The sequence below is a fragment of the Chaetodon trifascialis genome, chromosome 17, assembly GCF_039877785.1.
Source record: "Chaetodon trifascialis isolate fChaTrf1 chromosome 17, fChaTrf1.hap1, whole genome shotgun sequence".
In the NCBI taxonomy this organism is placed as follows: Eukaryota; Metazoa; Chordata; class Actinopteri; order Chaetodontiformes; family Chaetodontidae; genus Chaetodon; species Chaetodon trifascialis.
Window position 1 is genome coordinate 15051846 of NC_092072.1, and position 27965 is coordinate 15079810.

Consider the following 27965-nt stretch of genomic DNA (forward strand, 5'->3'; position numbering starts at 1 on the left):
AGGAGCATAGCTTAATCAGAGCAAGACGGACATTAAGTAGAAGCATATAAACACATGCTCACTGGTTCACCCACTCGCTCGTTCTGTCTGGCTGCAATCACACAACTTCCCTCACTTACTCATCGTTTCGGCAAACAGTCAGCACTTGTGTATAAAGCCATCTTTTGAGTGTCTGAGGAAAAACACCATACAATCTGTCCTCAGACCAGACAGATTATTAGACATACTGCATCTCCACGCCTACTGGCTTTGATTTATGAACAATTTGTTTCCTGCAATCCACGGCAGGTAATGATATTAAAGGATTCATTGTAGAGGTGAAACAATACACTGAATATATTTAGGCCAAAACGAGCAATTTAATGACATCATTTCAGCGATAGGAAATTATAGAGTGGATTTTTCTTACAATTATTCTCTTAAATTGGCACCAATAATACCCAATAATAAATCACAAGTTCCATCTCTAATTTGGTGTTGGCCTATTTCTGAAGCTTCTTACATGATTGACTTCATCTGACCTCTGGCTATACCTATTTATTTGTTCTTCAAAAGATGTGTTTAAGTGTTGTGGTCGGGCATTATAAAAAAAATAGCCTTGTTCTCTTTGGTAGTTGTAATTTCTGAGTAGAAATCAAACTGTCATACTGTCAGCTTTGACAAAACGCACAATGATGGTAAGCAAATGTAAAATAAACGTGAATTTGATCTTAACTGATACTAAATATGAGTGAGGGTTATAGAAGGAACATAAAATGATACATTAACACATAGTTGAACATTAAACCATTTATTTACATGACTTAACCTCATTTCAGCAGCTGGAGTTCACCTGACACTCCAGTTTCTGACGCTAAACTCTCACCTTGACGGCATTTTTTTCTGTCTCTGACATTTTTGTGTACGTCACTCTGTGGCCCGTCCAGAAACGTGTCCGCCCAACCCACCTGTCCCGCCCCTCTCCCTTTTCCTGCATTGCGATTGGCTCAATGACGCGTCAGCCAATCCAGCCCACCGAGCGAGCCCCTCCTCCTCCACGGAGCTCGCGCATTGAAACGAGGAGCTGTGGCCCTGAAGCCCAGGCGGAATGTCTCTCTATCGTTAGGATGCTGTAGCTTTCGCCACAGAACCGTAAGCATTTCCTTTTATTACTACTCATAACTCACGGAAAACTATGTCGGTCTCTTTGCCGTTGTTGAATAGCTTCCGTTTGAGTTCAGCGGCAGAGTTGACAGAGCTCCTGTCGTGTCTTTTGGCAGACCGTCGAAGTGAAATATCTCTTTCGATAGAATTATTAATGGACTTCCGCGTGATATTTGGAGCTGAACTGGTGTGTGAAAGCTTCCGTGAACCACCTCAGAGGTGATGCTTGGATTTTATCGAGGGTGTGTTACGACCACATGGGATATATGGGACGTTTTATCTGCGCTGACAAGTTTGAATTGTGTTGGCTGTTGGCAACAGGAACTGAGCTGTGAATTCAAACGGGACACCTGTGGTTTCTCCCCGCGGAGTTTGTCCTCAGTAATGACTCCTTAATTTGAGCGATCTGCGCTGGTTGCTCTGCTGACTTGATTCACAGGATGAGCAAACCGTTTTTCTTCCAAATAGTGAGATTTTAGTGAGGATGGAGGCTGACTGTTGCTGGTCTGATCTGATCTGATGGGAAACATTCATTCAAAGTTGCTGTCTGTTCACAGTGTACTTCTCATCTAGCCTGTGTTTTATGTGGACACACACCATTGGAGCTCTAGTGGTGAATCAATTATTATTAAGAGAAATTAATTTCCACTGTCGTTTTGCTAATTTTCCTCATAGTCAGTGAAATGTCTTTGGGTGATGGACTGTTATTGGTTGAACGAAACATTTGAAGATGTGACTTTGGCTTCTGGGAACTTGTGATGGCCATTTCTCACTGTTTTACATCAATACATACTGCTTTACATTCACTGCATTAATTCATGAAATGATCATGAGCCGTTTTCACTTCGGGCTTCTGTTGAACTGTAAATCAATACTTGGCCTTAGCACCTCTTAGTCCAAACAGGATCATTTCATGGATGAGTGGTGATGGTCATGATCGCTATCAATGTGCCATTCACAGATCGCCTGTGGGCACACATTACCAGTCTAGTGCACAAGCTGGTGTAAACAAAAATGTAGCCCTGTAGGTTTTTATTTTTATTTATTGGCATGTATTGGCCCTGTTGTAGCATCCTTGAGCAAGACTGAGACTGGATCCCAACTGAGTTCAGGTGGCACTGTTGCAGACTCGTCCTACTGCACTCTCGTGATCTCAAGCCAATGCAGGATTGCGCCGCAGGAATCAATCAAGTCTGTCACTTAAGCCAAAATGTTTATTCCTGCCGCAACATTTCTGGGCGTAAACATCCAGCATCACTGACGTGACTCGCTGAGTTATCTCTGTGTCACTCTCTCCTTTACACAACTCCCACTTAAAAGCTGGTAAATACAGAGCACTCCTGCCTTGACTAATACGCCAAGTGGCCACTCTGAGAATAGGCTTCCTGTGATCTCTTCTGGTTTTATAAGGTTATAGGATGTTGTGTCCTACTTCCCGCCAAGCTGGCTGCTTGGCACTGAGACTCATGTGAAATCATGTTTCTGCTGGTAACGATGCAGGGTCCTATTAATAGCCCCATGTTTTTATGCCCTCAGATTTCCCACAAAGAACAAACAAAATGAATATATTCTTGCCTTTTTTTCTTTGTATCCATAGCAACCTGTGATTGAGCAGCAACACAAAGTGTCTCTTGTCTCAGAAGGAAAGAGACAGAAGGACGTCTTTTGTGATGCAGCTTTTGAAAAATACATTGGTCAAGAGTTTATGGGCCTGCTGGTTCTCAAGCCTGTTCTCTTTCTGTCTCAGTGCACACCAAAATAACTTGACTGCTGTGTGGCATATTGGGGCCACTTTTTTACCTCTTTGATCGCTCGCTGATGCCCACATTAGTCTTTCTTTGCCTGCATACAGGAGACACAGACACTGTATTATTTTAAGATGAAAGCAAGCGCAAGAAGTTTCATTTTGTGCTGATTTTGGCAGCCCCTGTGGTTAAGAGCAGTAATACAGTACAGTATAGAAATAGCTCTGGCATAATATTGTCGCGGATGGTCTTGCTTATGCAAGTCATATAGAGGCATTGGTATTAAATTAAGACTGTTCTATAACCAGTTAAAAACTCCTTGCATCTGCATTAACACCACTCAGACACAAGGTCAGAGGTCAGGTAAGCTAAGTGCTGCTGCCACTAACCAATCCAAAAGCATGTGCTGCCACACATCCATTTCTCTATTTATGTTAGAAAATTTGGGTGTTGATGTATGAAGTAGGTAATATTGCCGGATGTGAGTCTGTCTAAAGCATCTTGCATGCCGGCTCTCAGTTTGATAATCAGAGGATCATGCACAGCTTTAACTCGATAATTCTGTGAAGAAGCTTTACCGGAAGATTCTGATGCTTTATTGGAGGTGGAGTCACAGATGGGCCATCTGGAGGACCTTTTTGCAGTCCTAGTCAGTCAGTAATGGCGAAGATATACAGCTATGTGGACTGTTGGGTTGATGGCAGCCCTGCTGTTGCCAGAATGTGTATAGGCAGAAAGCAGATGGACTGGCTGCTATCTAAGTCAATGTCTGTGTGTTTGTCCTGCCAGGACTGGAAACTCCAGCCTAACAATTCCTCAGGCTTTAGCGTCGTTGTCTTGAGATCCTGCCATGGAAACTGGTGATCAACAGATGACACTTTGCTTTATGAAAGCCACAGGGCTTCCTGTAAATACACAATATGCGTTGCCTGTAGCCATGCTCAGCTCAAAGAGGATGTAATGGTGGATTTAATGACTTGTTGGATTGTTGTTCTTTGAGTTTTTGTTGAATGATGACTCTAAAGGCAGCATTCCTGAACAATTCAAAGTGCATTTCTGCCTGTGCACAAAGCTTATCAATGGAGAGCTTTGTGAGGACACCACTTGTTAGTGTGGTGGCCATTTTAGGAGGCTAATCTGGAATGGGACGAGTAGGAATAAAAAGTCTAATTCCCCTTCTTGTGTATATTTGCTGTGCTAGAAACTGGGCTGAAGTCCCCATCTCATCAGCGCAGGTTTGTCCCGGACAAACAATAATATGTGTTTTTGGAGCCTATTTTCCCATGTTTTTGTGTCTAGGTGACTAAAGGGGACACCAATTTTTTAAAATTGGTCCTGTATTGAGTGAGAGTGCTGCAATTGGTAGCTGCCAAATGGACTGCAGCGTAATCTCCTCCGAGCATTTGCGCACCATCAAAGCACATCCAGTGAAAGTACATGGTTTTGCCACTAACACCACTGTGGAAGCATCAGACAACGTTGTGGAAAAGATCCCTTCAGAGATACCTTTTTGTTAAAGAGACAGACGTAATGACCAGAGAGGTTTAAGTATGTCGGACTTGAACAACAATAAAAAACAGTAATTACTGGAAACCTTGGAAGGAAGCTGAGGGGAGACACCTGTTCTCATTGTGAGGTAGTTGTAGGTACAGTGCTGACTGCAAAATCTTACCTTTTGATCTCCCATGCAGACCCGCTGTCATACACTCAGAGAGAAACCCAGTACATTTCTCATTTGCATCTACTTAATCTCTTCCTGCTTCCCATAAGCGCTGACACAGGAAGAACAGAAAGAAACGCACACAAGGTAGTCACATCCTTCACCTTTAAACCTTTCATTCCCTCATTTGGGCCTTGTGACTCTGTGGCATTGGCCCTCGCTGCGAGAATGAGCCCTTTCCATCTTGACAGATCATTTACAAGGTGTTGTGCCATTAATGATTGACTCCCGTTACGTAAGGCTGAAGGCAAAACCCAGCACTTCTAGTCTTACAGCGCAGGAGGCTCAGTGGTGTACAATACTACAGTAATCACTCAGTCGAGGTAAGTAGGGCAGTCAGTGGGATGTTCGGGGATTGACATCTCCCAGCTTCATTTACAGATTTCACAGTTCATCTGTGGCACGTAGTACTCTTGGATAATACACAGCGTTCGCACAAACTTTTAAATCACAAAACTGGGGAAGTGTCGTGAGGTAGCGACACTTGAAACAAGCACAGATGCCGTGGCAAATTTCTGAGGTTTTGCTCAAAGGAAGGGCTTTGTTGCAAACTTTGCTGCTGAGTTGAGAGAAAGAAAAAAGGCTGAAGAATGCAAGGCAGGGCTGGCTGTCAGGTAAGGTGGTGTTTGATGCCGCTGTCCTTACTCACCGCTTACTTTGTTTATAATCGTGATGACTGTGTTCTTCCAAGAATTCAGTCAGAGCTGGAAATTTACCACTGAGGCCCTGAGCTTCTGCACTGCATGCCAGCACATAATGTTTTCATGGCTGCATGCAGCTTTTGTTGTTAAAAGTTTAAACAGATGTAAATAAACAGAAGTTCTATGTCATGAATCCCTGAACTTGATGTATATCTAAAGCTGTAGCTGCAGCTGAAGACGCCAGGCATGTCCCAGCCTGATAAGTGCAAACACAACAGCTTGATGAGCTAATTTCAAGCTCCCCAAGTTTATCATCTGAAGCTTGCTCAAATATGTTGTCTGTCCTTTGAGTCTGTGCTCCAGGGCCTGTGAAGTAAGTGGGATGTCTGCGTGTTTCAGTCGGCCTTTAGCTGAGTGTTGACTGTAGCTAGCTGTGTGTTATGGTGTGTCGGGGGTATCGAAGCACGGAGCACATTCCTTCCTGTCGATGACTCATGTCCTGGGCATGGTACTGACTGTAAGCGAGGCCCTGGGGAACTACAGAATACACAAACACACATTCAAACCACCGCACCGTTTGCAGAGGAGAGTTAGCAGCATAACACAGGAGTTTACACAAATTTGCATGTGAGCACACACCAAGCACACAGGCTTTCTCTCACTGTGTCAATCCACCAGACAGGGATGTGTCCTGCTCGCATGAACAGTACGTGTCCTCGCAAACACACCCGAGTTTAGTCTCTGACAGGATCAGCGTGCAAAGGGAGTGGCATTAAAACTCAGAGGTGCAACACACACAGCCAGGTTGGGGCATGTCATTTGCGGTGAGGAGAGGAATGAATGTTGGATCGCAGTGAGAATGTGGCGTTCCTGCTCAGCCCATACAGCCACGAGCATGCACAGTACATCTGTGTAATTATGTAGAAACATAACTCCTCAGATGTGTGAAGCAAAACAAACTAATTTTGTCTTTTTTATTGCAGTTTGGTGTGGAAATATAACTTTGGACAGCAGAGCTATGAAAGATTAGAACAGTGTGACATGCACAAGTAATAATGTTGAGGTTTTAACAGTTAATTGCAAAACTAACACATTTCTAGTTTAGTGTTGTAGAACTAATCTGAGCAAGACTGACATAGACCGTGCCTGACCTCACAAGCCTCCCCCTTGCCTTCAGATGCACAACATTTGAAAGAAACATCCAAAATTCACACTCAAATCTATGCATCTAAATGCTGAAACGGGAGGCTGGGGCAAGTAGAAGAGGTGACATATGTGGAAAGTACCCAGTGGTACCCAAGTTGCAAGGATCCAGCTCTCAGTTTTGCAGTATGGAGATAGAGTGCTGAGTGTTTTCGCATATGAGCTGCTTGGTGTAGCTGCCCGAACTCGTTTTTTTGCTGTTTTTTGCTGTTTTCCCAATGCCGCGAGGCTTTGAGCATATGTATGCTACTGCCATGTGTTCATGAGCTCATGTTTGTTTTTAGCTCAAATTTATCTCAACAGGTCACACAAAGCCAGACATCAGTCACAGCATATCTGAACTGACACAGTGGAAGTCGAACTCTGACCTGTGTGTGTGTGAGTGTGAGAGAGCTCATGATAAAGGATTATTGGCCTCTCATGTGTCTTCATCTGAGATATTTGTGTCTAGCTTCCGCAAAACCAAGCCACTTTGGGGATTTCACATCCTGGCTGTTCAGTTAGTCATTCACAGTGAGCAAGTGATTCCTCTCCGTCTGGCTCTGCGTGCTGCTACCGTTCTCTTTAAAATAAGCGCAACCTTTGTGCTGCTCTGGCATCAGTTCGTGCTAACCTTTCTCCGCAGTGCGGACTGTTGTGGTGTGGCCTTCAAAGGTCAGAGCGATGCTTCTGGCGGCTCTGCTGTGATCTCTGTTGCTGGGGTTTCCACAGAAACGAGACCGCAGTGGGCAGAAAGGAGTCAGGTCGCTAAAAGATGACATCGCCGTCGCCCACTCACAGTGACAGCAGTGGCTCCTCGAAGCATGACAGTAACCAGGTTCGTGTGTGTGTGTGTGTGTGTGTGTGTGGTGCCTTTAATGTACAGTATGTGAGTTTTTTTTGGACTTGCAGCCACTGTTAGAATTTCAGCATTTGTTTTTCTTCTCAGTTAACGTGAACTGACCTCAGATTTGCTGAATTTAAATGCACCATGGCATGCTGAAGGCTATGAAGCATATTATTACTGTGCATGTGTGTGTGTGCTTGTGCATGTGTGGTCTGTATCAAACAGATGAAACTGATTTAATTTGTAAGGGATGTTCTCTGTGACCAAACATTTAAGCCTTCTTAGAAATGCGAACTGGACCCTTTTAAACACTGAAAATCTTTTAAGCAGAGTTAGGCTGTTTTTACAATAACTTGTACTGAAGCGGATGCAGATGATGATGACGTGTATGCTGTTTAGATGTTTAGATTGTGCTGTACTTGTGCTTTTTCAAGGGAAAGATAATTACTTGTCTGTCTAACTTACAGTTTTGCTCCTGTGTCTCCCTCCAGGACAGTTGGGAGATTGTGGAGGGGCTCAGGGGGGTTCCTGCCAGCATGCAGGAGCCTGACAGACAGGAGGGCTTTCTTCTCAAGAGGAGGAAGTGGCCCATGAAGGGGTGGCATAAGGTGAGCACCTCGACAGCCCTTTTAAAGCTCCAGACAGCCACAGCATTGTAACACGTCTTATTTTAGAACCCTGCTGCCGCCTTTCTTCTGCCAAGCAAAGACTGTCTTGACTCCGAATTCGATTGATTTTTAATACAAGGGGTGTCAGACAGCAAGCATGGGGGTTTGTTCATTTTTGGAACTGTAAAGGCTTTGTTTGTAATGTTTTTAAATTCTGGTGCAAAGCAGACTCGTCTTTTTTGATACTTCGCACTGTATAAATATAGATGAGATTAGAAAAAAGGCCTCATATCCATCTTGGTTAAGGAACACTACAATTAAGCATTTTAAACTCAATGTTCATGGGTGCTGGCTCTCATGTCTTTTCTGATGATACCAGGATTGAACCAGCAGCACTTCTAGTCCTCCCTAAATGTCTAACTGGAGTCCTGACCTGCTTTCTTTTAATACCTCAAGCTATTTCCACATTTCCTCCTCTTCACCATTATAGTCCTCAATATTTCCGTCTTTCCATTCTTTTTATTCCCATCTGATTATACTGTAACCCTGACTCATCTTCCTCCCCCTCGTCTCTGCGAGTGTGCTCATGCATACCTGGAAAGTTCTGCCTTGCAACATGATGGAATTGCTGCTTTTAATACAGCGTTTTAACTGAAAAGGAGGCCCCAAGTACTGTCAAGGTGCTTTATCAGCAATCAGCAAATTCTTTTTTATGGGAAAGGTTAAGCGAGCAAGGTGCACTTGTAAGCTGTTTCTGTGTCTGCTCATTAGCCATAATGCTGATCACTTCATTGCTGCTGTTGTGAAATTTAAATGACAGGGTCAAAAGAAAATGGCATTATTGGTGCACAATCTCTGCCTATCCTTTTTTTTTTGGTGTCTTTTTAACTGTTGCATGACCCAAGAGTGCAGTAAACTTTTATTCAAGGGTGGCAAGAGGTGAAAAAAAGAGTAATTCTGGTGAATAAATGACTAACTGTGTTTGATTTCTTTCCACTTAGAGATACTTTGTGTTGGAGAAAGGCATCATGAAGTATGCAAAGCGTGGAACTGATGTAAGTATTGCCTCAAGAGCGCCATCTGTCGGTCGTTCTTGCACTCAGGCACATACAGATATGCACTAACAAAGTGTTCCGCTTCACAGCTGAAGAAGGGAAAGCTCCACGGCTGCATTGACGTCGGCCTGTCTGTCATGTCGGTCAAGAAGAAAGCCATGTGCATTGACCTGGACACAGAGGATAACATCTATCACTTAAAGGTAACACCTGATACTCCACTTAGCAAACTCCTATTCTGTTGAATTCTGTTGAGTCAGTGCCACCTCTCAGAGATATACGTGTACGCAACACCTACGTGGTTTCTGTGTCCTACAAAGACGTTCACATCAGCTTTCTGTGAGTCCCTGTCCGTAATCTGACTGTATGTCACTCCAGGTGAAGTCTCCAGAGCTGTTTGAGGAGTGGGTGTCAAAGCTGCGTCATCACCGCGTGTTTCGGCAGAATGAGATTGCCATGTATCCTCACGAGAGGCACCTCTTCCACCCCCACGCCTCATCCTCCCCCTCTCTCAATGACTCCCTGAGAAAAGTAAGCTGGAATCATTTGAAAAGATGACTTTGTTGTTCCCTTCAGTTTGATGCATTAGGGATGTATGTTATCCTCTCTCATCCGCCTCTCCCTTTAAAACAGAGGACTACTCTTACCAAGCAGGCGTCAGTCCACCAGGCTAAGGTCAGCTCTTGGCTCCATTCCTCCGGGGACATGGACAAGTGCTGCAAAGGTCAGTTGTTGTTTTGTCTCTTTCTCTCTGCTCACCAATTGTCTTGTGGCTTCTTTGTCAGGCTGCCTTGTCAGCAGTGTCTTAAAATGCGTCTCACTGCAGTGAATCTTTCATGTTTTTACCTTTCATCACTCCGCCTGCATGCGCCCAAACTTCTACTGCTTCATCTAATAATATTCTCTCTTTCACTCAGACTTGGAGGAATGTGAATCGTACCTGCTCGAACTCAACCTGCTGCTGAAGAGCATGGAGGTGCTCCACCGCACATACTCAGCCCCAGCCATTAGCGCACTACAGGTGAGCACAGGCACACAGATTAGGTTAGCCATGATGCTAAATTCAGAGGTGTTCTAATATCCAATGAAATGCATTCGCTGACTTTGTGAGAAAAGGGAGTAAGAAGTGAAAATAATAATCTTACTCATGGAATTAATGTAAGACTGAGGAAGACATTACTTTTTTTTCTACTCTCTAAACATCACGTTTTTTCATGGTACCACAGGCGTCTACATGTGACATCCCCAAAAAAGAGAAGAGACCAAGGCGATGGAGATCCAAAAATAATGGCAAAGAAAGCAAATCCACACTACAGGTACACTTGCAGCTTTTCTTTTTCTGCTGATAATTATTAAGAAACGTGTTCACTATCACTCAACAGTGCGAATGAAGTTATGGCATCCCGGTCTTCACCTTTCTCTGTTTTTGTCCACCAGGTTCCAAGCTGCATCTCCTCCCAAACCCCCCGTCTCCACGCCTCCAACCCCAACCTCTCCACCACTGAGTCAAACACCCACGAGGTCTGTCCTGAATCCCCAGACTCACCTACAGATGTGTCCCGTCTACAGGAGGACTTCTGCAGGCTGGCAAACAACAGTGAGTGCCTGTGTTGGTGTCTTCTGGTTGGATAGAAAAGGATGCTTTCTTGCAAGTGTTTGCTTCTATATGGTAAAATAGTTTCTATGACAACTCTGTGTCTGCTGTCTCCCTCTTTTATCTGTCTCTGGCATTTGCCTCTTTCCAGTCCACGGCACGCTGAAATCAGCTTTTAGTTCCCTGGTAGCAGAAAGAGACAGACTGAGGCACACCATCGACCTGCAGGCCCCACAGCCAGTGCAGGTCATGGGCTTGAAGACCGTTTATGCCTCAGTGAGTGTGCGACTTAAAAATCATGGTTCTGCATGATTACACCACAAATGTCCTCCACCTACCGCCACCAGTCCAGTTTGCTCAATTGACTTCTTATTCTCACCAGGAATGTGCAGGCAGCTCCCACTCCTTGGTCCACCAGGCGTCCAATGAGAGCAGAGCATCTATCCCAGAGTCGATATCAGAGTTTTTTGATGCTCAGGAGTACCTCCTCTCCTCTTCCTCCTCTGAGAATGAGGTGAAACACGATCTACTTTTTTTTGTCGGTTTTAACTAAGCTAATTCCACACTGGGTGCATTTCTTATTTTTCTTTTCTGATGACTGAAGACTTTTGGGTTTGTGCGTTTTTGTCCTTTGACTCTATGTTCCGGTAACTCGCTCACCTTTTCCCATTGATTTTCTGTCTCCAGGTGTCTGACGATGACTCGTACATCAGTGATGTCAGTGACAGCGTCTCCATGGATACCTACAGCAATGAGGGAGGCAGCGAGAGACACAACTCTGGTACATGATACAGTAGCAAAGTGTGCGCGTGCGTGCGTGCGTGCGTGCGTGCGTGCGTGCGTGCGTGCGTGCGTGCGTGCGTGCGTGCGTGCGTGCGCGTGTGTGTGTGGACATATCAGCTCCCTCGACAGAGAGAACAACAGACGCTGCAAAGAGACCTTATTCTGTCAAAATGCAGCAGGGCTTGTCCGTCTTGGTGCACTTCAGTGTGGCTCTGACTAAGCCTTTGTGTACTTTTGTGTATTTTTCAGAAAGTCTCAGCATCAAATAAATGATAAATGTCTGAAATCCTTGGAGTTACTTGCTTGGAGAATGTGCTGAACATGACCACAGCCAACTTCCAGACATGTTCACAAGCTCAGTGTGATGTTTCGTCATGTAATATTCACTGCATAAACCTTTGCCTCAAGGTGGCACCAAACAGAAAAAGCCAATATTTGTGTGAATATTTGGTTTTTTTTTTCCTTAAAAAAATTCTGTCATTTCAGTTCACCCATGTCACTATTCTTTAAAATATCCTCTTGTCTCACCGCTCGTCTCTCCACACTGCTCCCCTCTAGTCAGCAGCGTGGTGACCCTGGCTCGTCGGCGCTCCACGCTGCCCTCTCCCAGTCCCAACAGCAGCGTTAGCCTGTGGAACATCCTGAGGAACAACATCGGCAAGGACCTGTCCAAGGTGGCCATGCCGGTCCACCTCAATGAGCCACTCAACACCCTGCAGAGGCTGTGTGAGGAGCTGGAGTACAGTGAGCTGCTGGACACTGCCAACCAGACCCACGACCCTTACCAGCGCATGGTGAGAAGAACCGCCACACATGCACAGAATAGTCTCACAGGAGCATTGGCACATGCACTTACTAGATAGTAGAAAAAGATAATTTGAAGTTGCATGCTTCTATAAAGTGAAACTATCTATTGATGTTTCTGATGTGCCGTGATGAGCTCATGCACATCAAAGTCGCTGCAGCAAAGCAGGAAATGTGTTTCAAGCATTTCCTCAGGCAGCTTTGTAAATGCTACTCAGATGTTCATCTTTAGCTCTGCGCGCTTCTGTTAGAGGCTTGAATAAATATTTCATTTTTGCAAGGAAGCAGCTTTCAATTGTCTTTTTTTCTTTCTGGGCCTGTTTGAAAGCCTTTTTTCCAGAATATTTGATGCACAGTTATAGTCAAGCACACACACAATAGCTGCATAGACACTAAAGTGTCATGCATCAAGTCTCACTCATAGTGTAGAATATACAACACACAGCACTAATATATATATGAATAATTAATACCTATACAAACACACATTTACCTGCACCACACACAGTTTATATATCCTTACAATAGTTCCATTTAAACACAGTTAAAATCTGAAACACAGAGTGGCGTCCCACATGCATACACGTACACACAGTCATGTTCACTACTTCATGTAGACAAACATGGCAGTACATCGAGGACACACATGTAAGCAGTGCAACTCATCCTCTCTGATCTTTTTTGTGCAGGTCTATGTCGCTACATTTGCAATATCTGCATATGCATCCACCTACCATCGAGCAGGAAGTAAACCCTTTAACCCTGTCCTGGGAGAGACGTACGAGTGTGACAGACCGGACAAAAACTTCAGGTTTATAGCTGAACAGGTAGAGATCAGATGGTTAACAACACACGTGATTCATTGCATGGGAATACACTCCCTTCACTTTGAACTTTGAACACAACGGGCTTTCTTGCAAAGGAAAGGTGCTGCACCATTTGTATGCCATTAAGTTAAGTTTAAGCACTGATATGTAATCGTCAAATTAATTGTTGTTTTGATTGTCTCATGTCAGTGGCCTCCTCACACGATCCATCCTAACAGCAAACAGTGTAGAGCTGTGAAACCACTGCCATTCCTCCCTGTGGTGGTCTGTGTTTCCAGTAATTAGACTGATCTCTCTAAATAAATGTGGTAATGGTTTATAGCTGGCAAAAAGTATAGCAATCACCTTTCCCACCTTTTGATTCATGATACGACTTCTTGATGTTTTTTTCCTGTCTTAGAGGTTGTGATCTTTGAATTTGAGAGCATGACTCATTGATTTCACGTTCAGATTTTGTAACACTTTCCCTCAAGCGTCCTCGCCGGATTCTGTGTGTCTGCACCCTTCGAGTGTCCCTTTCGGCGGTTACTCTTTAACCCGGTTCATCCTGCCACCCAAGCAGAGCGAACCAAAGTGCAAGCAGTGGCTATTTGAGTGCGTGGGCAGGGTTTTGAGGGAAAGCATTAATCTGTATGTGAAATCAATCAGTCGTGCTCTCAAGTTGAAACACCACGCTCTTGAATAAAGAAGAAAAAGCCCCGTACTTCCTTGGCCACAGTGTCTACTGTGGTAAAGCTTTTGATAAAATGGCTACATCTCATCTTCTGCCTATTCTCTCCATTTCCCAGGTGAGTCACCATCCACCTGTGTCAGCATGTCACTCTGATTCAAGGAACTTTACCTTTTGGCAAGGTGAGCAGGAGGGAGCATGTCTGGAGGAAAAGTCCCAGTTCTCCTCTGTTTGTCTGGGCTTATGTGTACATTGCATCACTGCCGCCACACCTTTATTTCTGAGTGTTTGTTACATGCTGTAGGTCGTATTTATGGGGAAAACTGGCCTTGTGGCCTTGGTAATCACTCTGTAACTTTCCACTGCATGATCGTTAAGTGCTCAATATCTATATACTGTAACATTACCATGCAAATTATAATGTGACCTCATTTGTAAACTCACATATTTCTTTCAAATCTGGTCATTGGTAGTCAGAGGAACTGCAAATTGTTGCCTTGTCCCACATTCATGAAGAAGCTGATTTGTAAAAATGCTCAAAGTGAAGCCTTGAAGATTTAAATTAAGATAATATGACATTTTTCATCGTCACAAGCACTCAGCTGTTGTTTTGCGATCTGTTTCTTTTAGATGTCCGATGGAAAAATAAATTCTGGGGCAAATCCATGGAAATCGTTCCCATGGGAACCACCCATGTCACACTACCCGCGTAAGTCCTCTATGTATTGTGTGCAGGTGTGTGTTTGCATATGTGCATGAGTGTTTACATTCTCCTATGTTGAGTATGGGTGTCAGCGTCATTGTGCGCTGTATAGGCCGTAAGAATAAGCACTTTTTGACTAATCAGCTGTATTTGTGTGTGATTTCTCCAGGTTTGGGGATCACTATGAATGGAATAAAGTGACGTCCTGCATCCATAACATCCTGAGTGGCCAGCGCTGGATCGAACACTACGGAGAGATGGCCATCAAAAATATCAACAGTGACGCCTGCCAGTGTAAAATCACATTTGTCAAGGTAAGGAACCATAGATGTCCAACTCACTCTTTGTTGTGAATGTGTGTGAATGACAAAAATAGATCTTTATTCCACAACTGATTTTGAGGGTTGGTAGTGTTTTTCATTGCTCAATAATGTAGAAAAACACATTCACATGAACCTCGGTCAAGACTTTTGTTACCGCCCGGCTTTTAGCACCTGATTTAAGCTTCGTCATCCTCTGAGCAGACCCTTGAAAATTGTTCCTTCGTGACAGTATTACTGCAGTTTTCTGCATGCTTAGTTTCAGCAGGATGAATGATATGATCATTAAGGCAAACAGCACCATCTTCTGGACAAAAGTGGGAACTGAACTTTCCAAACATGAACATGGACAATTATGCAACGTGAATCCAATCCTCTTAAACGTTGACAAAAATCAAACAGTATTTCTCACACGTGAGTGAACACATGCAATCAATTTACCTCTTTTTTTTGGTCTTTTTTTATTTTAAGGCAAAATCATGGAGCTCTACGGTGAACGAGATAGAGGGCGTGGTTACAGATTCAAATGGAAAAGTTGTACACTCCATTTTTGGAAAATGGCACGAGTCAGTTTTCCAAGGAGATCCACCTTCTGCCACGTGTATCTGGAGAGCAAGTGAGTGATTGGTCCGTGGAAATGTCAGTTCTGAAGGTCAGGGATGTACCATATGGATTTTTTCAGCCAGTAGCGATGATGACCTGCTCCTCATGGTTGATCGTGATAAGATTAGTGATAATTTCACACTTCATAAGCCTGTAGTTTATGCACACTGAGAGTAAGAGAGACCAAGATGTGGTGAGCAAAGATGGATGAATTGTGTTAAACTCTTGTTCTAACAGCTTTTGCTTCGTGTGTTTATATAGACTCCATGCCAGCGGACCAAGACCAGTACTATGGCTTCACCCAGTTTGCGGTGGAGTTAAATGAGCTTGACTCCACCCTGAGACCTCTGCTGCCCCCCACAGACACACGCTTAAGGCCGGACCAGAGGTTGGTCCACAGTTATCATCCCTGCTCATTTTAGAAACTTCATTGTTAATAACTTAAATTGCTTCTTGTTTTCCTGTTTTTGCAGCAGCAGTGGTGCTCTAGGACCAAATTTCTACTGGTCCCTATCTCCATTCACTCTTTTTGTCTTTTTTTTTTGGTCTAGGCTGTTGGAGGAGGGGAACACAGAAGGAGCTGAGGAGCAGAAACAGAGGATAGAGCAGCTCCAGAGGGAGAGGAGGAAAGTGCTGCAGGACAACAACATGACACACCAGCCACGCTTTTTCAAGTATGCTGCTGTGTGTTTATGTCTTGGTGTGCAACCAGACACAGTGTTTGCGTGTGTTTTTCCATGTAATTGGTCTATTGCATGTGGTCAGAGATCACCTCCAGAGCAGCCGCTGTGTTTCCATGTGGTATAAATGTGGCAGTCTGCAGGCTTGTGATGAACAGACTGGGTTGTTAAGATAACTGTTGGGCTCCTCATTGCAAAATAAGTCATTTGTTTGTTATTTCACTGTCCATTTGAGAAGTAACATGTGACTCTACACTCCCCGGATGCTTGACTCATCATTAACCTTTAGTTATACCCAAAAATTTCAAAATACAATCTTCCCTTACTTTCCAAAACAAATTATACGAATCATACAAAGAGAAACTTTTCTGACATAAAACTATTTGAAAATTGCTCATTGCCCGAAAGCAGCAACTTCAAATTGCTTCTTTTGTCCAAAACCCAAAGACTCTTCATTTACTATCATAAATTACAAAGAAAAGCAACAAATACTTATATTCAAGAAACTAGAACCAGCAAGTTAACTTGTTCAAGTTAATTTTGATATTCAACATTATTCTAGAAACTGATGTGGTAATTTAATATGCACGTTTGAAACACTTACTGTAATTATGATGTACCAATCCTAAAGCCAGATTTCATTTTTGTTGTCTGCAGGAAGTCTAACAATGACACATGGGTGAGCAACAACACATACTGGGAGCTGCGCAGAGACCCTGGCTTCAGTAAAATGGACTTCCCTGTGTTGTGGTGACCTCTTTAACCAAACCACTCTCCACTACAGCCCCTAGAGGAAGTATAAAACTGAACTGAGCGTAGCTTCCAGTTGTCCTGACCTGGTTAACATGAATTGCTCCATGTCACGGTAACCTGAACCTAAATGGACTTCCTGTGTCCTCTTTCAGGACTGAGCAGAGCCTATAGAACTTTTGATGATGTTGTTTCTCTAGTTTATTATGTTTCTCCTTAAGGGTACATTGACTCCTCTCATTATCATAACTGTAGATTCATATCATTATGTCCTGGTGCATCATTCTCAGCATTTACGACAGTGCCTTTTATTGCAGTGCCTCACTCAGTCAACTGTTGTAGCAGTTATGCAAAAACACTTGTATTCAGAGACTTTCAAAAATCTTGATGTCAGTGTGACTTGGACTAAACTGGAGAAAAAAGGATCTGGGTGGAAGTTCAAAAGGTCAAACCCTGCACAAGGATTCCTCCATGCAGTCAGCATCATGACTGAAGTCAGAAGACCGACTGATTCCTTAAATCGCTGGCTGATCACAGGTTGTTATTATAAAAGAGAGCCTTCAGCCTTTTTTGCTGCCTTGTTATAATTACTTATGACTGTCATAGGACCAAGGATAATGTTTGTCAATGAGGAAAACCACAATGATACACCATGTTCAAAGAAGATAATAAACTGCACATTGGATGGAAAAAGTTCAATCGTCTGTCTTTGTTTTGAGATTTTATATGTATGTGTCACACACACACACACACACACACACACACACACACACACACACACACACACACACACACACACACACACACACACACACAAACCTGTTTCCAAAACGTTGGGACACTGTCAAACATAAATAGAAACAGAATGTCATTATTAGCAAAACCTTGAAACCCCACATTTAATTGAAAATAGCACAGAGGAGACATATCAAATGTTGAAACAGAAATTTGAAAAGTATATTCTCATTTGCAGTTTGATGCCAGCAGCACGTCTCAGAAAACAACAAAAGACTGGAAAAGTTGTGAAATGCTAAAAGAAAACAGCTGGTGGGACATCTCACAGTGAATTAGGTTACCTGGCAACTGGTTAGTCACATGATTGGGTATGAAAAGAGCCTCCCAGACTGCGCTGACAAAAAGTGCAACAGTTTAAGAATAATGTTTCTCAATGTAAAACTGCAAAGAATTTGGGGATTGGGCATCAGACAGTGGGGGTCCTGAGCAGCACCTTCAGCAGCAGACTGCTGCACCCACTCTGTAAGAAGTGAAGCTACCGCAGGTCCTTCATTCCAACTGCGGTCACACTGTTCAGCTCGAGTGTTGTTTAATGTAGCTCTGTGTTTACAGACCTACTGTTTACACTTCTGTGTGATTTTACGTTTCAGCGTCTTTGTCATTACTTTCATGCAATATCTTGTGCAATATTACATTTTTCTGTTCACTTGGCACTGCTCAGAACTCATTCATGTTGCAGCCACGCGTCTGATACCTGGTGTTTTGCTGGTATTCTAGTTTTATTGATTCAGCCTTTTTAACAAACCCAAGCATGGAACGGATCTTTATGGATTTTTAGTGCAATTTAGAGGAGGACTTATTCAGACTCACATACTGTATTTAGGGCTGAAGCCAATTATTGATTTATCAGAAATTAAAGTTTAGAATCATTGCTTGTTTTCTGATTTGCATCCATTCTCTACACTATGATAACTACAAATCTTAAGGTAATATTCAGAACTTGCAACTAGAACCTGAATGAGATCTGAGCAGCAGAGTAGGTACAAAGTTTGATCACATATTCTGTGCTGACTCCACAAGTTCACACTTTTCTAAACTCACATGTTCCTTTGCTCAACTTTTTGCATTCATAAAAATGAAGAAAATTTCTTCCTGTGTTCAAGCGTGTGAAACAATCGCTTTGACAAAAGATTAATTGTGCTCCATGATCAAGTGTCGCATTAACGGATTTGAAACAAGACTGTTTTTCAGATATGGGGAAAAGCATTTGCATCTTTGCCAGTAAACCTGTTCAAGCTATCACTGACAAAGCCACAAAAAGGATGGTCAACCCTCCTAGTACGTCATCCACCCCTGCTGCCTGTGGCCAAACGGTCCTGAGTATCCAGTTACAGGCGGAGGAGGAGGAGGAGGAGTCTGAACCTGCCATGACTACTAATGCTTGTACATGTGGGTGCATCCATAGCTCGGGGACAGAGGAGCATTATCTCAACATCTGAGCGACAACTCCCTGTCAGCCTTTACAAGGTTACTACTTATCACCACTGACAAGCATGTCACAAAACAAAATACTGTACACCCACCCACTCACACACACACAATCTATTGCCCTTTCAGAATTTCACTTCAAATCTGAACCCTCACATATTATTTCTGAGACAAACAGTCAAACATGCTTGCTCAGTCGGCGAGAGACAGTCCAGTCCATACTTTGAAACAAGTCCGACCAGACTAAAGCTAAGTGTAGGATCAGTTCACACATTCTTTTGGTTTTCATTCTTTGGAGGTTTTTGGATTATCATGACAAACCACTAGCTGCAGGGCTAAGTGAGCTAACTAGCTCAGCTCAGCTGGCAGCTACACTTAGCAGCAAATGGCTATGAAGGACTGATTAACTGCTCACTTGTACTGGACTGCACACTTTTGGGGTGGCTGTGGCTCAGGTAGAGCAGGTCTCCCATTTATAAGAAGGTCGGTGGTTCGATCTCCTCGCCCCTACAGTGTACACGTCAAAGTATCTTTGTGTAAAATCCCCCAAAGTGTCATCAGTGAGCAGGTGGCATCCGGCCACCAGCGTGAGAAAGTGTGTGTGAATGGGTGAATGCTCACATGTGTTGTTACCATTACTTTACATTATTAAAGTGGGAGAGGAGTAGCATGTGATGGTTTTATCGCTGGACTGGCAGTGGACACATGAAGCTATGGAAGACTGTACTTGTGAATCAATTTTTGGCCACCACTAGATGTCTCTCGTGTCTCTCAAGTAATAAGCCTTGAGCATCTAAGAATGCAGTTAAGTGAAAGTTCATCTCTGATCTTGCCATATGGTGCAAGTGTGTCATTCAGTGATATAATGTCAGGCCAGCAGCTTTTAATTTGTGTGCGTAAGGCTGCCGGTTCAGGACAGAGTCGAGTCAACCACTGGCAGAGAGGTCAGGGTAGCAGAAATTTGCACTGCAAATGTAGGTTCTGCATCCAGAGTGGAGTCAGTAGAGACAGGCAAGGGGAGGTGTGGGTGGCAATCAGCCACATAGTTCTCAGAACCTGGATGGTAGATGATATCACAGTTAAAACAGCGGGCCAGCGGTACCAGCGTGCTCTCCAGCCTGACCGATTCCTGTTTTGCTAGGCAGTGTTTTGCCTGGCGATCTGTGCAGACAGTAAGTATGTTCTCCGTTTCTCAGCAGCCTATACACAAGCAAGAGCTTCTCTTTCAACAGCAGAGCACTATCGCTCTGTTACAGCCAGTATGCGGGAAGCAAAAGGCTTTTCTCTGTGCCATCAGGCTGGACTGCAAAAACAGCAGTTAGTCCACAGTGACTTCAGTGGATATTGCAATGCATAGCATAGGATCAAACAGTGTAAACACAGGGCTGGCCGCAAGAAGTCGCTTGATTTCCTCAAAACTGCTTTGTGCTGCAGGAGTCCAACTAAAAAAGTTTTTGTCACGGGCACATGCATGCATAGGGGTGACAAAGTTGGGCAAATGCATTCCCTAGCCCCTTACCCTAACTTTAACCATCACAACTTAATGCCTAACCCTAACCTAAAGCTAATTCTGATGTAACCTTAAAACTAAGCCTGAACCCTCAAACAGCCCTTTGAAGTTGTGAGAACCAGTGAAAATGTCATCACTTTCTAAAAATATCCTCACTCTGTTGCTTAAAAAGACACTCATGCACACACACACACACACACACACACACACACACACACACACACACACACACACACACACACACACCTCTTTTGGAGCAAGGTAAACATTAGTGTTTGTCGAACAGTGTTAACAATGTGTCTGTTCGGAGCATGGTGGTTTATGTTGGTGCTGGTTTATACATAGTATTGACCATTTGTGAGGTGGCTGTTTCTTCATTCCAGCTGTATTTCAGATGAATGACATTGAAATCTTTGCATTAAGCATCATTGAGAGGATTATGTTACAGAGAGCTAGTGTTATAATGGTAATGCATTAGATGGCATCTTGTAATATTGTTAGCAAATCTTAGCTATGTGCTACATTACTTTGTTGCTGCAAAAAGTAATATATTACTTTCACACACTACTTTTAGATTGCTGCTCCCAACACTGTACATCTGAGTGACAACGCCCTGTCAGCCTTTACAAAGTTACTGCTTATCATCACTGGCAAGCATGTCACAAACCAAAATGCACCCACCCACCCCCACATACACACAGCTCAGTCCTTACATCATTCACTTTAAATCTGAATACCCACATGTTCTGTCCTGGTACCAACACTTACACAGAATATGTCTCTTTTCAGGTAAGGGGAATTTCCACCTATTTTAAGAAGTCACGTGATTTTAACACGTTTTTGACAGCTCAGCGTGTACCACTTTTCAGCATCATGCTCACATCTGGCGCAGCTGCATGGGCAGTGAATGGACATGCTGCTTTAGTTGACTTGTGAGCTAATTGTTTGATTTAAAGTTAATTGAATTTCCATGTTTATGGCAAAGTGACCGAAGTTCTTTGTAATTTAAGTCGGATAAGAAAGTTTGAAATCGTTCGCAGAACTGCACAGGAGGTGCGCTTCATTAGATAGGATGTGGTGTAGCCGGTGGTAACGTGCTATAAACCGATCTGGCCCTCTCACAAACCACCACCATTATACAGATGTGCAGACAGCTGTATGAATGAATCGAGGGACGATTTGCAAGCATTTCCGCTCTCAATTTTCTCAAACAAAAAAGAGAGAGAAGGAGGCAAGTCTGCTCATGTCCCGAAACGCACACACAGACACATCCACGCACGCACGCACTCACACAACTGGGGTACCGGAGTTCATATGCTCATAATTAACTCTGCAGTGAGAGTGGGAGGAGGAAGCGGATAACTGTACAGTCAAACAGCCTCCCACCATGCAGCCACAGCTCTGACCGAACACCGTCGCGCTCCGTGATTTCAGCTGCAACACCCGACGATTCACTGACGGCCGATGTTAGATTTGTATTAACGCTGTGAGGGGAGCGTCACTGTCACATCCGGAGGACTATTTTCTCCGCGTTTGGATAACTTGGGTCTACTTTTACGCATGGCAGCGTTGGTGACATTCCAGGAGTGACAACCGGACGGGACGGAGCTTCTGAAAGCAGCCGCGACGCTAAATCCTGAACTTGGACATTTGTTTAGAAGATCATTAGAGGTGAGCAGCGCGTCCACTTTTCTATCGAGTCGTTTATTAGCATGTTTGGGGAGACAGCACGTCAGTGAAAAGCGTAACTCTCACTCTCGTCTACTTGACATAAACTTCAGATCATTTGGTCATTCATAATCCGAGTCATGCGTCCTTAAGGCTCGCGCGCAGTTGATCTCACCGTGCAAGCACGCGCGGCTCTCAGCCACTGCAGCCTGGTCATATTAGAATAAGAGGGCTGCCGGGAAATACGCACGCGCGCTGGCACACGTGAAGTGTGTGTGGTTGTGTATAATTTGTACACGGCAGGAATGCTGTGGGAGGATAAAATACGAGAGTTTGATGGGAAATTGTAATGTGTTTTACTAATTGCAGTCTATTCTGTTACTTCTATAAAACTTTTCTGCTGTGGACTCAGTTCAAGTCTAATAAATATCATCTTCAAAGTGATGACAATCTAATAAACAAATCACCAAAAGTTAAAATAAGTATGCACTTTGTGGATACTATTGATTGATTGCTTTTTGTTGATCAGACACTAAAGAAAACATATTTATCTTTACATTGCTGGCATATATTTGTCACTACGTCACGTTAACCATTCGAATGCTGTTTAGTCAAACATTTCCCCTCATGGTTTAAAAAAAGGTTGTTGCTTTTATCATCTTCTCTCTCACTTGTTTCCTTGGTCTAGATCACACTAAACAAAAGCAACATAAAATATTTAGAAACAGCATATTTGAGCTTTTGGAATTGGAGTTTGGGGTTAGAGAAAGGTCCCCGGTGACGTTACGACAACTCTTAAATAATGCAGACCAAATGAGTCAACACACCAAGACCATGGCAAGTCGAGGGGAGTTTGTGTTGTGTGAGAAGGTTTCGTTCAGGGGAAAAGCTTCAGAGTTCTGATCCCCCCTCTGTTTAATAATCATTTCCCCGAAAGGCTTCTTCCTCTGTCCTCCAGCCAGCGTTGCGTTCTTCTGTTTAACTCTAGCACTCCCCAAACCACAGCTTAAACCTTCTTACTTTCTTCTGTTCTTTCTCCTTCCCTGTCTTCCCACATGGCGCAATTCCCCCTCACGCCTGATTACTTTAAATATTTAAACTATGAAAGCTGAGCCAGCAGAATTAACAAGCCGGGGTGTGTGTGTGTGTGTATTTACATGTGTTTGTGTGTGTGTGGTCACACTAATATGTTAACAACATGGAGGGGGACTTCCTTTGAGCCTTGTGAGTCACTGCTTGCTGTTGATTGCAGGACTCTGAGCCGTGTGAGGTTACATGGTAGCTGCCAACACACACGCAGGGTCTGCTTGGCTTTATCGAGACTTGTTAAACTTACACAAACGTCATCTTGAGGGGAAAGCTGGGGACAATACCAAGTGGAAATCACCCAGTGGTTTAAGCAAATGCGCATCACAAAATAAGGTCAAATTGAACTGCCTTAAAAGTCCCTCTTTGTTCCAGCTGTCTGCAGTCCTCGTTTGCTGAAGCCATGTTTTCCAAAGCCACTGCCAACTTCGTCCGTCAGATTGACCCTGAGGGAAGTCTCATCCACGTGTCCAGAGTAAATGACTCACACAAACTGGTTCCCATGGCACTGGTTGTCAAACGCAACCGCATCTGGTTCTGGCAGAGGCCCAAGTACCAACCGACAGTTTTCACTCTCAGTGACTTGTTGCAGGACGACAAGGTGCTCAGTCCTGGTAAGTGGGTGTGCGCATGCAGACTGTTTGTGTAAAAAACGACATCATGCAAAGTGAATAGAAATTTCTCAAGTTATATGTTATCTTTTACTTCCATGTCAGCTTCCTCTTTGTAAGACACAAGTTGATATTTTCACAGTGCATGAAGCATTTCTAGCACACGTCCATATGCTGACTCCGTGTGTCTCGTCAGGCGTGTCTGAGACAGAATTCCTGACCTACAAGGGGACATTTCGAGACAAACTCTCTGGGAAGCTGGACACCGACGCTGGCTCCGTCAGCGTCACGCTGGAGGGGCGGGGCACCTCCAAGCTCCAGTCGTCTTTTGGCAAGCTGAAGAAAGAGGAACTAGATGTGAAGAAGCTGCTGCGTGACTCCAGCGACAGGTGTTAAATAATTTCTTTTTATACCTTTTGCACTTTGCAACGAGTCATCAGAAGGTGACCGGGTGATGAGTTCATTATTGATGGGATGAACACTATAAATGTGGTTAGACATCAGACATTTGACACATCAGACCAGTGGGATGCATCCACAGAGCTCAAGAGTGTCATCTTGCTTAAATAAACTGCACTGGATCGGTTTCTTGTGATTGGATAGCTGCTCCTCAAACCATTCCTGATGCGAGTCCACTCATAGCTGGCTGATAATGACAAACTACACTGCCTAAATGCTGCACACGTGCTGTAGTGCACACTGTGTCGCCACTGTAAACCAAAACCAGTTTCTCTTTTGCAACAGGCACGTGGACATGCAGCACAAGCTGGTGCAGCAGCTGGAGAAGCGTGCTGAGGTGCTGGCGGTGGTGAAGGAGAGGATCCTCACCACCAGCTCCTGCTCCGTCACCCAGACGAAAAAGGAGCAGTGCACCTTTCAGGGGGTGCTCGGGCTGGTGGGCATGTTGGGGAGCTCTGTTAAGGTGGGTGTGGGTGAGCTTCAATGTGTGTGTGTGATCCATTTCAGTGTGATGACCATGCCTGGTAAAATCCATTGCATGGGTATTTCTTGATGAATTCAAACATGTTTTTCTATTTTAAATCACCTGTGTTTGTGTGTGTTTGTGTGTGTGTTTATGTCTACTCCCAGGTGTGTGTGAAAGACAGCAACAACATTGAGGCAGACAGTGATGTTTCCCTGGAGATCCCAGCTGGAACAGTCATTGCGTACAGCATCCTGGAACTGGAGATTAAAAAGAGTGGACACTATGGTCAGCGTTTGTGGTTTGATTGTGTTGACTAATATGCGCGTGCACCTTTATGTGCCATACCTGAGCTTCCTCCTCTGTGTGTTTATCTCTGATATCGTGTGTGTTTCCAGATATATGCCTACAACCTGGCACAATAGGAGGCATTGAGTCAGACTCAACCGAACTGTCCTGGCCATCCCATGATTCCTTGAGTATGGTGGACGGCAACTGCAATGGGGAGAAGGCTCCAGAGAAAGGACCTTTGCGTGCACTGCAAAATGGTTCGTGCCCACTCATTCATACATTTGGCCAGTTACTCATCAAGGAAGAATGATTTAGCTTTTTCATTTTCATCATATTTTGTTCATGTTCTCATTTTCCTGATTTCATTTCCCAAGGAAGTGAAACCCAAGGGACTGAAATGATGGCACGAACGTAGGTTCCCTTTTCTCCATAATGCCATTGTGGATTCACTGAATTGTTGCATCCACAGTTCCACAAGTTATTTGCTCTGGAATATTAGCAATCGCAGTGGAAAGTAACCAACTGTACAATTTTAAGATACTTGTCGTTTGCTTGGTGTGTTTCTTTTTTCTGCTACTTTATACTTTTCTTTTCCCCATTCTGAATCAATCCTGGTGGGGAAATTCACGAACTACCTGACAGTTAATAAAGTAATTGGAATTAGCTCCACATTTAACAGCTGCATTAATGCAGCAACAGTTATGATCAAGTAATATAATGTACATTATTCTTTAATCAAACAAGTACTTTCACTTTTGGCACCCTAAGTATGTTTTGATTTTAATGCTTTGGTAAAATTTTGAATGCAGGACTATTTCTACACTGCTGTACTGCTACTTTTACTTGAATAAAAAGCTTTGAGTACTTCTTCCACCACTGCTGACCGGCCTCAGTAGCAAACAATGGAACTAAAACTGACTATCATACAAATAAACACAACACAATACTAAGGTATACTGCTCAGTGGGATACATTACACTGTTATTACCAATAATAGATACAGTATAGTACTTTATATTCTGATATGAATATTAGATTCTCTTCTGATTTTGCTCAATAGAATATTTTCCATTCTCAGGTTTCCAAATAACTGTGCAGTACAACCTTTCCCAACTCAGCCCCTCATTGACATCAGTTCTTCCCAACTTAAAGTAAAAACAAAAGACAAGTCATGGAAGGTTGCACAATCCTCGAAATGTCTTGTTTTAAAATGTTTAGAAGTGAGTTCATCTGCCTTTGGTTTTTGATCTGTATCAAAATAAACATGGTCATTAAGAAAATGAGGTAGATTTTCAGGTAGATTTTTGGGGGATAAAATCCAGGGAAAGGAGGACTTTGTACAGGAATGTAGCTGAGCAAAATTCAAGTCAGTCAAACTCAGGAATGTGAGTCCATTTAAAGTTATTCTGCCACTCTACCACCATCTGTACCAATCTACATAATGTAGAGGCAAAATGGCATCCAGGAATCACAGGAATTCTCAGGATCAGAAGTGACATGAGCATGTGTCATTGAAATTTGCATACGTGTTTCCATAATGTTTTCAAGAATTGTGGAAATACGTCAAATTTCTAACAAACCAACAAACGACTTCCTTTAAATTCAGCTTTCAGCATCAGTTTCAGTCTGATGCAGTATCTCCGGGTCTCTGCAGGATCACAGGAGATGGACCTTTCTCCTCTGGCAGAGCTGCCCCAGTCAACTCGATGGGCCTTATTTAAGGGACTCCAAGAGACTCTGAAGGATGGAAGTGCTCTGTCATATCTGCAGTGTGAGGTGAGTGATGCAGTGACATGACCCCAACGCTAATACATGGACACAATTCTTATCTTTTTTAACATCTTCTGTTTCCCCCTCTCTGTCCCTCTCTGTGGTAGCTGGAGGACTTGTGCTGTGGTGAGACACCCGACATGGCCAAGCATGAGGAACTGACGGAGAGTCAGACAAAACTAGTGTCAGCCATACTGGATCGACTCGGCGTAGACTGCCCCAGTGAGAACACACAGGGGGCTGCTCACCTGAGTGCAGCTCACCTGTTGGTCAGTGCCATGGAGGGTGAGGGCGAACTCACTTTTTTCCTGCTTTGAGCAAAACGAGGTAGCATTCGGGAAATGTTGCCGCACAGTTTTAATCTTGTTGTGTGTTCTATATGCTGTTTTTGCAGAGTTGCCTGATGAAACTCTGAGCCTCTTGAGTGAGAGCTGTCCTGACTTTCTGGAGGCTTTCGACACACTTGTAAGTTAACTTGTTTCATTTACTACATGTCTTTACACCGTCAACTATTGTACATGAGTTGAAAATATTATTAATATAATATGAATCTATTCATCTGTTTATCAGTCTATCCATGTCTACATCTGTCTGTCTGTGTCACCAGCTGTGCAGCATAAAGGAGAGCAGCGAGCCTCTGTCCATCCAGTGTCCTCCGGTCCTGCTGCGGGACAGCCAGGCCTTCCAACTGGCAGAACAGCTGCTCAGCTCAACCAGTGTGACGTTGAGGAGAGACACTGACGCGCTGTGGGTGGAGGCAGGAAATAAAGCAGCAGTTCAGCTGTTGGTCCTCCGTCTCAGCGTGCGTGGATTGACCTTGTTGTGCAAAGGGCTAAAGCAAAAGTAGTGTCTGCATGAGCACTTTTCTTTCTTTTTCATGGATTCTAATCTGTCCATTTCTTTCTTTCTTTATTGTAAACTTTTTCCACTACAATGTTTAATATTATTATATAATCATTGTCATGGATGTTTGCATATAATTTACTATTTTTTTTTTCAGTATTATACTGATATTCCAATTATATATATATATATATATCTTTTACTTCATATTTTTGTATAAAATAAGAAATATATATATTTTATGTGATTAGTTATTACACTTAAGGGCAGCTCTATGGTTCATAGAAGAGTCCCATTAAGGAGCTGAGGTACTTGATCAGGACCTCTGTAAATAAACACATTGTTATTGTTCAGATTTCCTGTTTA

The 27965-nt window shown here is 43.5% G+C and overlaps 2 protein-coding genes across 2 annotated transcripts; both read left to right on the plus strand.

Moving 5' to 3' along the window:
• Nucleotides 1-1047: 1047 nt before the first annotated feature.
• On the plus strand, nucleotides 1048-17372 carry LOC139346271 (oxysterol-binding protein-related protein 3-like). Its single transcript, XM_070985264.1, has 22 exons — nucleotides 1048-1131; nucleotides 7164-7269; nucleotides 7770-7886; nucleotides 8888-8941; nucleotides 9031-9144; nucleotides 9320-9472; nucleotides 9575-9665; nucleotides 9859-9962; nucleotides 10168-10257; nucleotides 10379-10538; nucleotides 10687-10811; nucleotides 10918-11049; nucleotides 11223-11316; nucleotides 11877-12112; nucleotides 12812-12949; nucleotides 13738-13801; nucleotides 14250-14328; nucleotides 14492-14636; nucleotides 15114-15258; nucleotides 15507-15633; nucleotides 15797-15919; nucleotides 16583-17372. Exons 2-22 carry the CDS (start codon nucleotides 7207-7209, stop codon nucleotides 16677-16679), a joined length of 2451 nt encoding a protein of 816 aa, XP_070841365.1. The 5' UTR covers nucleotides 1048-1131; nucleotides 7164-7206; the 3' UTR covers nucleotides 16680-17372.
• A 4436-nt stretch (nucleotides 17373-21808) lies between these two features.
• Nucleotides 21809-27642, plus strand: LOC139346177 (gasdermin-E-like). The gene is made up of 10 exons (XM_070985124.1): nucleotides 21809-22079; nucleotides 23538-23776; nucleotides 23970-24162; nucleotides 24518-24695; nucleotides 24863-24983; nucleotides 25094-25243; nucleotides 26641-26762; nucleotides 26864-27041; nucleotides 27151-27221; nucleotides 27364-27642. The coding sequence occupies exons 2-10, from the start codon at nucleotides 23566-23568 to the stop codon at nucleotides 27601-27603; spliced, it is 1464 nt and encodes a 487-aa protein (XP_070841225.1). The 5' UTR covers nucleotides 21809-22079; nucleotides 23538-23565; the 3' UTR covers nucleotides 27604-27642.
• Nucleotides 27643-27965: the final 323 nt, after the last annotated feature.